Source organism: Berghia stephanieae, chromosome 13 (assembly GCF_034508935.2).
Source record: "Berghia stephanieae isolate SIO BIC M18660-M18661 chromosome 13, UCSD_Bste_1.3, whole genome shotgun sequence".
Classification (NCBI taxonomy): Eukaryota; Metazoa; Mollusca; class Gastropoda; order Nudibranchia; family Aeolidiidae; genus Berghia; species Berghia stephanieae.
Window position 1 is genome coordinate 3499087 of NC_088372.1, and position 12500 is coordinate 3511586.

Here is a 12500-nt window from a genome sequence, read left to right on the forward strand (position 1 = left end):
TATGATGATGTTTTTAGGAAAATGGAGGCAGACAGCATCATTGAGGAGGTGCCCTTGGATGAAGGTCAGAACATGACAAATTCAAAATTCTATTTGCCTCATAGACCAGTTGTTAAGATGTCCAGCCTTTCAACTAAGATACGCCCTGTATTTGATGCTTCTGCCTCCGGACCAAACACAATCTCTTTAAATGACTGTATGGAAACAGGCCCAAACCTGTTACCTCTGTTGAGCGATGTGCTCATGCGATTTAGAAGACATAAAGTAGCCTTATGCTCCGACATAGAGAAGGCTTTTCTCCAGATTAGTGTCAGACCAGAAGATCGCGATGTACATCGGTTTTTCTGGCAGATTGACAATATAGTTCGCGTTATGCGCATAACAAGAGTCCCGTTTGGAAACAAAGCCAGTCCATTTCTCCTGAATGCCACCATTCGTCATCACCTGTCACAGTATCCAGCCACCAAGGCCATCAAAGAATTGTCTGAGAACATGTATTGCGATGATTGGCTCTCGGGAGGCGACAGTGTGGACGAGGTTATAAATCTCATGTCTGAAGCTTCAAAAGTCATGAGTGAAGCTGGTATGAAGTTATGCAAATGGTCTTCCAATAGTTCAGAAGTTACAGAAAATATTCATAGACATTTCGAAGACAAAAGCTTAGAAAATGACTCTGTCAAAGTTCTCGGAATGCGTTGGAGTCCAGTCGAAGACACTTTCACCTTTGATGGTATCTTGGTTCCAGAGGATGTGTTAGTTACAAAACGGTTGATTTTGAGTTGCATAGCCAAGACATTTGATCCACTTGGGCTTATCTCCCCTATTATCATGTCTGTCAAAATATTGTTTCAAGAAGTGTGGAAGTTGGGACTTGATTGGGATGAGCAAGTTGCGGTCGAGTTGAGAAAACGATTTTTGGCATGGGCTGGAGATTTGCTTAGGTTGCGAGAGTTATCGATTCCAAGATGTTTTGTTTCTCTCACGTGGAAAGAGAAACAATCTGTGGGACTTCATTGTTTTTGTGATAGTTCTCTCAAGGGTTATGGTGCTGTGATCTATTTGAAAGTTCTTGAAGTTGATGGTTCAATCTCTATTTCTTTGTTGTTGTCAAAGGCTAGAGTTAGTCCTTTAAAGCCTGTCACTCTTCCAAGACTGGAATTGCTAGGAGCCGTTGTTGGTGCTAAACTTCTCCGCTCTGTTGTCAATAGTTTACAGCTCCCAGACAGTGTGAAGTACTTTTGTTGGACTGATTCGTCTGTGCTGCTGCAGTGGATCCGTAGTGAGCCGACTCAGTGGAAAATGCTTGTGTGCAACCGTGTAGCTCAAATACAAGAGCTTACTGCACCCGAGTCATGGCATCATTGTATAGGGAAAGAGAACCCAGCCGATTGTTTAACCAGAGGGTTGTCAGCTGATGAAATTCTGAACAAACCGTTGTGGTTTCAAGGTCCACCGTGGCTCAAAGGTCCTAATAATGAACTGGACGAAGTCAGTGAGGGTAGCCATGTGGTAAGTGAGGAATCAGCAACCACTAGTGTCACAGTGTGCGCAGCTAAAGCTGATTCAGTATTGGATTTTACACGGTGGGGAGATTTCTCTAAGTCTATTAGAGTAATTGGTTGGATTTTCCGATTCATAAATAAATCAAGAAGAAGAAGAAATCTTGTGGAAACGACACATCATAAGTTGTGTGTTGATGAACTTGAGTTTGCAAAATTGAAGTTGTTGTTGTACATACAAAGTTTACATTTCGCTGAAGAAATCGAGTGTCTTGAAAATAATAAGCAGGTTAAAAGGACGTCGGTCTTGTATAAAATGAATCCCTTTCTTGACAAACAAGGACTGTTGAAGATGAGAGGTCGGCTTCAGTTTTCTGATCTTACCTTGAATGAAAAGTTTCCTATCATTCTGCCAAAGTGTCATTTGACCTTGTTATTAGTGCGCAGAGAACACATAGCGTTAAAACATGCAGGAGTGTCACAAGTTATGGCATCTTTGAGAAATCAGTTTTGGATAATAGGTCTAAGGTCTCTGACAAAAAGGGTTAAGCGGAAGTGCGTTCGTTGTCAACGATTCGATTCTAACAATGTTCACAATCAATTTCTCCCTTACCCCAGGAGCGCCTGGTTCGTGCCGATCCCTTTAGTATTACTGGTGTTGACTATGCAGGTCCTTTATTCACTGTGGATGCTGTAGGGAAGAAATTCTATATCTTACTCTTTACGTGTTAGTGGTTAGAGCAGTTCACATTGAACTTTGTGGAAGTTTGTCATTGAGTGATTTTCTACTCGCGTTCAGACGTTTTGTTGCGAGACGAGGAATGCCCTCTAAAATACTATCTGACAACGCGAAGACATTTCAAGCGGCGGCAAGACATACTGCTGATCGTTATACCGATGACGGTCCTAAGTGGTCATTTAACGCTCCTAGAGCTCCTTGGAGAGGTGGGGTTTGGGAAAGACGAGTGCGTTCAGTAAAGCAATCTTTAAAAAGACAATTGGAAACCGGAGTTTGAGTAGAGTAGAGCTGGAAACTGTCTTGTTCGAAATAGAGTCTTGCATAAATGGCAGACCCTTGACTTATGTCTCTGATGACCCTGAGTGCAATGAGGCATTGTCACCTGCTCATTTTCTGCTTGGGCGTCATGATAGCCATTAACTAGCTATTAGCTATTAAGCTTAACTGCTGGTCAAAATTACTTCGCGATGGTGGTGAACGAATCGGCGATCTCAAGAAGTGGGTGAGAGAGGGATCTAGAAATGACTTTGGGTTTGAAACGAATAAAATTGTGTTCGTGGATAGCTCACACGGTAGAGCCACGCTCTCACCTGCCAGGCGGAGTTGTCGTACCAATAAGGTCGCAGGTTCAAACCCCACCACCGCCGCGAAAAATTTTTTATTCTCTATTGTCTTCTGGCACTTTTCTACTCACTTCATATCTTGTTGATAGCCATAAGCCAGCGGTGGAAGCAAAAGAGCCAATTGTTTGTGGAGCAATGGCAAGAGAAGCTTCGTTACAGATTAAAAGGCAATTAAATAAATTCTGGGATCTTTGGCACAAGGAGTACATTCGAAACCTGCCTCTTGTCAGGTCTTCACCTAAGGGTTCTCCGGTTAAGATAGGTGCTCTAGTTTTACTCAGAGAAGATAACAGTCCAAGGCTACGATGGCCTTTAGCTCGAGTTGTTCGTCTTTTACCTGGACGAGATGGTTGTGTCAGAACTATTGAGATCAGAACTGCTAATGGCATATTTGTACGACCAGTGCAGAGGGTCCATGCTCTCGAATTGGAAAATGAACAGTATCCTGTTGAAGAATATATTTCTTCATGTAATGATAAAGTAGATGAAAACTCAAAGCAGGACAGTGATAACAGATTGAATCATTCACAAACATCTGTTACCACTAAATGTGGCGATGATAGGTCGCTGCAGAGAACTCAGTCCGTTGTTGTTTCGAGAGCTGGTCGCATTATTAAACCTCCAGCTCGTTTACAGATAAAATGAATTAGGTCTAAGATTGTTTACATAAGGTTGACTGTATTTTAAGCATTTATCGTATTCATTATCACATTTAATTTTGAAATGTTCGAATATGTTATTAATTATTTTACTGTTGGCAAGTATTATTACCATGTGTTTGTTTATCAGTAAACTTGCCAGAATATTTTACGAATTTTACGCCCAAGTGGCAACCCAGATTATTTAGACTTGAAAGTTATAAGGTACAGATAGTACATATATATGTTGATATTGTACACCATATGCATGCATTCTTTATAATGATAATATTATTTTTCATATACAATGCCTATTCCGGGCCCTTTGGAATGTTAAAAGACCAAATTTAATCATATACCCACTTGTCCCCTGTACAACGGTCCGTTTGTAAAAGTTGTAAGTGAGGCGGAACGGGTAGAGCTGATGGCTTAGTGATAAGTCCCTGATCATAGGTTCGGATGATTGTGTGCTTAAGTACCGATGGAGGCGCTTGCCATGTGTATTCACGGCGGCTAGCATGTCCTAATAAAGTCATATCACAGACAGACTTAAATGCAAAGATGTCAATTTAAATAGCCATCCTATTTAAATGGTTGAAAGTGGAATAACTTTAAACGTTAAAACATTTTGTTTCAATATATAATATATAATGTCTATATATTCATTTTAGCTTGGAGATAATTAAAGATTGAGGCAAACGTTTATAGTTTAAGTTCACTGGGATTTCCCTTTTATTTATCTATTTTTTTGTTTTTAAATGATGTTTAATTCTCCTTCTAAGTCTCACAAAAACCATTTACTCATAATTGTGACCATTATAATTGCCCGGAACTTTACTATTGTTATTGTTTTAAAAATGGAATTGATTTATTATTAAGAGTTAGAGCTAACACATTTTTGTAGGCAATTCGTTAAATTTGTATTCAACACATGTATTCCCTCATAACAATTTATCTTATTTGTTGAAGATATTACTTCAAGGTGGGGAGTAATGTTATGGAAAATGAGAAGTTACCCGAACAGAGCCTCAATCACATTATGTCGATGTAGGTAGCGGAAGTAGGTAGAGGGAAGAGAGAGAGAGAGAAAGTAATATGGTGGAGGCTGTGCAGTCTAAATTTAGTGTTGTGAAACAAATATTATAAATAAAGCTTATATAATCATCAATGGACTTTGTGTTATATGTGTAGTCATATTGTTGTACATGAACTAAAGTTAATTCTCTTCAATCATCATCATCATCATCATCATCATCATCCTCGTCGTCGTCGTCGTTGTCATCATCATCATCATCATCATCATCATCATCATCATCATCATCATCATCATCATCATCATCATCATCATCAACATCTTCATGATGGTCTGTCTAGTGGTATGACACTCGGCTCTGATCGGAAGGCCAAGGCCCTTGGTTCGAGCTGCGCTCGGCGCATAGTTGAGTCCTTGGAAAAGACTCTTAACTGACATTCTCGCACCGTACTCGGGTGTAAAATAAGTACTTGGCCGTTAACAGTTTTCTCTGTCCGAAAATAAATTGTAATATCGCCTAACAGGCGTCATGTCGCGTTCTACATGTTACGTGCTGCTGTTGGCTTGGGACCCTTTTAAGGGCTTTGAGCATGTTTAGTGGATATTATTAAAAATTCTAAAATGACGCCCTTTCGGAACGGCAACATAAATTCTCGTCGCCGAGGCATTCCATGAATGAATATCGATAATCTATCAAACAAGATGTCTGATGTCAAAAGGAATCACCCATGTTGTCCAAGTGAGCAATATGGGGGTTAATAATCTTGCCCAAGAAAAAAACAAACCCGAGGTGCCTGAAGCGGGGCTCGAACCCGGGACATACCAGATTACAATGCAAAGCCTTAACAACTCGGAAACTTCCCCCCCCCCCATTTTAGTGGATATTGCGCTATATAAAATAGACCCGTAAATTCTCAGTCAATCAACTGAAATCAGTCAATTCGTCAAATTCAAATATATTTTTAAAAAAGGAAAGAAAGAAAGAAAGAAATGAAGAAAGAAAGAATTCATGAATCATCGAATGACCGTAAAGTAATTAGGAATGTTCCACAGCGCTACGCATAGCTCATGGGCCGTTTATATTTACGATGGATGTATGCCAAGGCTAAGCGACAATTTTTAAAATTGCCTTCTCTGAACACACCCCAGTGTATTTTCACACAGCCTTCGTGAAATTATTTTTTCACTTTCCAACCTGTCGTGATCCCAACGGTAGCCAATTTTAACTGAGCCGCCGAGCGATAAATTTCACTGTTTCGTCTAAGCCAAAATTGACCACATTTTACCTGGGGGGAAGTAAAAGTATGAAAAAAGTAAAATGCCAAAGCCGGAAGTGCGTAATGTAGACACGTTAAAATTGAAAGTTAGGGATTGCCACAGTACATCTCGACTGCCTCACATTGTAAATAAACTGGTTGACCGTTTCTAATTTCTTCACTGATTGGGTACCTAAATATAAGGAACAGGGGAATGTAGCCTAATTAATTCCTGCGCAAATTAGTTTTCTGCCATTGTTTTGCTCCAGCAAGATTGCTGTTTTCTATTCATTTCGATTCTTTGGATTTTTCCGTAACGACGAATTACGAAAAGTTTCAAGTTTCAGTCAATTTTTTTATAGAGCTCGTTTACAGTACAGGTCTAAGAAAAGCACAAGAGTTTTGAACCCCAAACCGATTGACCTTACCCATCGCCATTAGTAATTTTGACCTTGTTTTTGTTCGATGACCTGGCCGGCCTGAATTTGACACAGGTGTGACTTGACCACTCGTCCATTGCTTTCCTGACCAGTGCTTTGGCCTTGGGACCTGAGCATAGAAACGGAATAAAATTTATAAACGTGCGGCTATGTGATCTCGTGGTATGACACTCGCTTTCGGATCGGAAGGTCCTGGGTTCGAGCCTCGCTCTCGGCGCATAGTTGAGCCCTTGGAAAAGGATCTTTACTCACTTTCTGTCACCATACTCAGGTGTAAAATAAGTACCTGGCCGTTAACAGCGTTGTGTCTGTCCGAGAAAAAAATGTAATATCGCCTAACAGGCGTCATGTCCCGTCCTACATGTTAAATGTTGCTGTTGACCAGGGACCCCTTGTAAAGCGCTTTGCGCACATTTAGTGGATGTTGCGCTATATAATAAATCTCAATTAAAAAAAAATTATTTAGTTAAAATGACCTGTACTGTCATATCATGAGATTTCAGTTTTTGTCAGTTGTAGAAATAGCATTCGTTATCCCCAATAAAACAAACATTCTAGATCTAGTTCTAGCTTAACTCAATCTCCAATTTTGAGTTGTAAATTTAGATGGAACTACTACTACTACTAGTAGTAGTAGTAGTAGTAGTAGTAGTAGTAGTAGTAGTAGTAGTAGTAGTAGTAGTAGTAGTAGTAGCAGTAGCAGTAGCAGTAGCAGCAGCAGCAGCAGCAGCAGCAGCAGCAGCAGCAGTAGCTGTAACAGTAGTAGTAGTAGCGTATGGCTACACCTCCAAATTATGTTTGTCGATCCATGATGTCAGGTCATCTCCGGCTTCAAAGATCGTTTCGTACCCCCCTTCTAATTTTGTTACTGGGCATTGCAGGACCAGATGATCGATGGTTTGACGTGCCCCTGTGCAGTATTGGCAGATTGGTGAGTCAATGGAACTAAATTGACGTCACTCAGCTCTTTGTTACTGATTTTCGGCAGCCATTTTAATTGATTAGTTCTCACTAAATTCTATCAACCAGATTATATATAAACTTTTAAGGTAAAACACAACGCTTTTTTTTATTTTTGTCTCTGTGTTGGTACGATATATCCGGCGGACGGATGTTGTGGGTATTTTACCTAAACGCATAGCATCAATAGCTTTTTTAACATCGAAACCATCCGGATATAATACCGTTTAGAAACGATGCGACACATATGAATGCAATTCAATGCGTAATGATTAGTTATAATTATTATAACATCGTTATAACAGTGCTTAGGAATAACAAATTATTCACCAATCAAATAGCTGCATTTGATATATATATATATATATATATATATATATATATATATATATATATATATATATATATATATATATATATATATATATATATATACATATATAATTTGACGGCATGTAGTAATGATGGTTAATACGATTATTATACAGCCTATTAACCATTTAGCTGCTTTACAGTGGAAAAACCATTGTACGGTATTTTAAAATTTGGCATGAAAACTTGTCCTTCAAATATCAATCGATTTATATTATCCTCGTCTTCTCAAAAACTCTCAAACCTGGGATTTCCTGAAATCTTCAAGGAAATCCAAGGTTTGAAAGGTTTTGCTAAGGTGAAGGTCATTAAAATTGATGGATATTTGAGGGAAGAGTTTTCTGGCCAAATTTTTAAAAACGATGTTTTTACCCGAAATGGCATTTAAGTGATTAAGCTCATTAGTGCTTTGACGTGGAAAACATCAGTCAGGAATGCAGACAGCAAGTTCGTGTTCAGCGACCCTCCCATTGATTACCAGACATGACTCGGACAAACTCGCATCCTGATTGGTTGAATGCAACCACGTGATATGGACAACTTAAATGACTAATCCCCATGAAGATGATAATGTTGTTGATGCCGGTTTTTGTTTTTTTTTATTAATTTTTTTTTTACGATAACTACTATGTTACTAGTGTGCATCTTGTGTGAATGTGTCTATGTCAATATTGTATTGTTATAAATGTGTAACCAAATGACAAATTGCCACTTTTTTGGGGACAATAAAGATATATCATTATTATTATGACATTCTGTTCTGAGTTGAAGCCTTCCATGCAAAAGAGTTGATTCCGTGTGTAAATATAAATAATGAAGATATAATTCCCTTTATTCATCCCATTGTGGAAATTTGTCTACTTCGCAGTTTATTAAAAGTACAAGCGGAGACTGAAATAAAACCAGACATCAGCAGAAATGCAGTGCTGCAAACTTAGCTAGAGCGAGATGAACATTTGTAAAGCGCTTTGAACACGTTTAGTGGATATTTCCCTATAAAATAGCCCAAGCTCAAATTGTTACTCTGAAAACGTTATCTCTGAATAAAAGACATTTACAAATTATGAAGAGTTGTTTCCCAAATCTCCGTTTTCCCCATTTCGAGATATTTAGGATTATCTCCCCTAAAATTTCTCATCCGGTCTATTATTTTATCATAATATTTAAACTTCAAATTCACACAAATCTATCTAAGGAAATTTTTTGTGCCAGATGATGCTTAATATAAAATTTACATTTCAATTCATCTCATGGATGGAAAATCTCTAACGAAGTTTGGAAAACCTGCCTTCAAATATACTTAAACGAAACTTCTTTTTTTAAAACAATATTTTTTAAAAGTATAATTTAACCTTCTCCTTACCAGCCATTTTCAGAATTTTCCCCAAAACTTACACATACCCAACACAAAAACAGACATATCTTACTCAAACAGAATAGCAAAAAGAACATTCTATCCATAAAATTGTTCACCAATATGGGTTCTATTAGAGAATGTCAAGTTTTTATAGCTATAGCAAAAAGAAATGAAATCTGAATGAGAAAAGAGACGGTTGCACCGTAACAAATGTGACGATTTTCCAATAGGAGAGGGTTAACATTTGATTATCTGACGTCACAAATTATTATCATACTCTTGATATCAATACTCGTTACTATTTATAAAAAAATGAGCTTTTATATTGCGCAATATGCACTAAACGTGCTAAAAGCGCTTTACAAGGGTTCCCTAGCCAACAGCAACAGTTATCAAATAGGATGGGGCATGACGCCTGTTAGGCGATATTATATTTTTTATTTCGGACAGAGACAATGCTGTTAACGGCCAGGTACTAATTTTGCACCTGAGTACGGTGAGATAATGTGAGTAAAGAGCCTTTTCCAAGGACTCAAATATGCGCTGAGCGATGCTCGATCGCACCCAGGACCTTCCGATCCGAAAGTGAGTGTCATACCACTTGACCACATAGCCGCACTATTTAGGGAGGGGGGGGGATAACGAAATGATATTGCTAGAAAATGGAGTTGAATTTGTTTTCCAACTCGTTTGACAACTATTTCAACTCGTTTGACAACTATTGCAACTCGTTTGACAACTATTTCAACTCGTTTGACAACTATTTCAACTCGTTTGACAACTATTTCAACTCGTTTGACAACTATTGCAACTCGTTTGACAACTATTGCAACTCGTTTGACAACTATTTCAACTTACCAAAACTGTCATCAAAGGTATAAGGGACCGTTTTGTCAGTCCACCTGTAGGCTTCATCTCGAATGGCCGACCGTTTGTGGATGACTTTGGCATCATGGCCATCGCTCTTGTCCTCATCGTCCTTAACGCTGCGAGCAGTATTCACACATTCATGAATTTTAATTACAAGACCAGTAATTAGTAAATTAGTAATTAGTAATCAGTAGTAAATTAGTAAATAATGAATTTATATAGCGCCGAAACATCCACGGTAATCGTGCTCTGTGGCGCTTTACATAATAAAAATAAAAATAAAAATGTTTAAAAACAACAAATTGAAAATCACGACACTACATGATACATAATAAGCATGCATACAAAAAAAATAAATCTAAGCAACATCTATTTTATGAAAAATAAGCCTCGCGGAACAACTCAGTCTTCAGACATTTCCTGAAAGATGATAAATTTTCACAGGACTTTGTCCGAGGACTAAGTGCGTTCCAGAGGCATGGAGCTATGAATGAAAAGTTACGTAATGGCCAATCGGTGTGCAATGACCCAATGATATGATATGAAATGATATGATATGATATGATATGATATGATATGATATGATATGATATGATATGATATGATATGATATGATATGGTATGATATGATATGATATGATATGATATGATATGATACTATGGTATGAAATGATATGATATGATATGATATGATATGATATGATATGATATGATATGATATGATACTATGGTATGAAATGATATGATATGATATGATATGATATGATATGATATGATATGATATGATATGAATGATATGATATGAATATATGATATGATATGATATGATATGATATGATATGATATGATATGATATGATATGATATGATATGATATGTATGATATGATATGATATGATATGATATGATATGATATGATTAATGATATGATATGATATGATATGATATGATATGTATATATGTATGATATGATATATGATATGATATGATATGATATGTATATATGATATGATATGAATAAAGTATGATATGATATGATATGATATGATGTATGATATGATATGATATGATATGTATGATATGCTATGATATGAATATGATACTATGATATGATATGATATGATATGTATGATATGAATATATGATATGATATGATATGATATGATGATATATGATATGATATGATATGATATGATATGATATGATATGATATGATATGAATATGATATGATTATGTATGATATGATATGATATGAATATATGATATGAATATGATATGATATGATAGAATGAATATGATATATATGATAGATATGATATGATTGATATGATATAATGATATAATATAATAATATATGATATAATATAATATATGATATGATGACTAGATGATAAAATAGATAAAAATAAAGTAATAAATAATAGATAATAATAAATGATATGAATAATAATAAAAATAAATAGTTAATAAATAAATAAATAAATAAATAAATGTATATGATACAAAAATATAAATAAATATTGAATAAAGAATAAATAAATAGATAGATAGATAAATAAAAAATAAATAAATAGATAGATAAATAAATAAATAATAAATAAATAAATAAATTAATAAATAATAATAAATAATAATATACAGTAAAGATACATAAATAATAATAATAAGAATATGATTTTAAGAAAAAAACAGACCTAGAATTACTAAGAAACTCCTATTCAGAGATCAAGGAAAATACATGCAGATAAAGTCATGGCAGTTGTTTTCTCGAGGCTTGGACAGGGTAAATATAAAGGACGACCACAACGATAATTGGGAAGACAAGTCTTGACGTCACACCTACTTTTCCGGTTCCAAAATCCTTGGAAGTGTGTATGTAATCAGTCCAGTGTTCTAGCCCCCGCTAGGCGCATCGTTGAGTTCTTGGAAACGGCTCTTTACTCACATTCTCTCACCGTACTCAGGTGTAAAATTAGTACCTGGTCATTACCAGTGTTGGCATCGTTTCCAGGCACCATGTCTCATCCTAAATGTTACGTGTTGGCTGGATACCCCTTGTAAAGCGCTTTGAGCACGTTCTGGTTGATTTTCCTCTATATAAAATGTCAAGTTAATTAAATGAATTATGTTAATATGAAATCAACTCACTAGAAAAGCTCATCCCCTACTCTGACGACCCGCCTGTGCTGCTCGTCTGTGGATCTTTCTGCCACAACGTGACGGTATCCATGATCTTGGCTGTTACTTGAAGAGTCATCTACATCCACCCTATGACACAGATATATAAAACAAGAATTTACTCTCATGATCTTGTTGTGGGCTACATGACATTCGTCGGCTTGCGATCTATTAATTATGTCTATGGTTCGAATCCTGCTTTTGGCAGCGCACAACGAATGACAAAATGTTCCAGTAACAACAATAACACTTAACATGTAAGACGAGATTAGATAATGGGGGAACAATCTTGAAGATAACAATTTACAAAACGATTTTCAACATGAATTTGGATGAAAAAGTTCTTGTGCTACTCAATTTTTACAGGTAATGGAAGGCTTAGATGAGTTGAGAGATTAAAAATATGATATTGATGTCATTTATCTCGACTTTTGTAATGCTTTTGACTCAGTGCATCTTTAATAATTGTATATTAAATGACAAACATAAGGTATCAGTGATAGAGAGTCGAATTTGGAGACGGGTGAAGTAAAGA

At 36.4% G+C, this 12500-nt stretch overlaps 1 protein-coding gene across 6 annotated transcripts in view; it reads right to left on the reverse strand.

Annotated features, from left to right (window-relative positions):
* Positions 1-12500, reverse strand: part of LOC144958550 (protein SpAN-like) — a 41447-nt gene that overhangs the window by 20846 nt on the left and 8101 nt on the right. For all 6 annotated transcript variants that reach the window (XM_078890596.1, XM_078890594.1, XM_078890595.1 and 3 more), the window contains 3 exons: positions 11936-12055; positions 9776-9903; positions 6217-6337 (listed from right to left, as the gene is read on the reverse strand). In XM_078890596.1, the coding sequence (XP_078746722.1) occupies positions 6217-6337; positions 9776-9903; positions 11936-12055 (369 nt within the window). The remainder of the gene's footprint in view (positions 1-6216; positions 6338-9775; positions 9904-11935; positions 12056-12500) is intronic.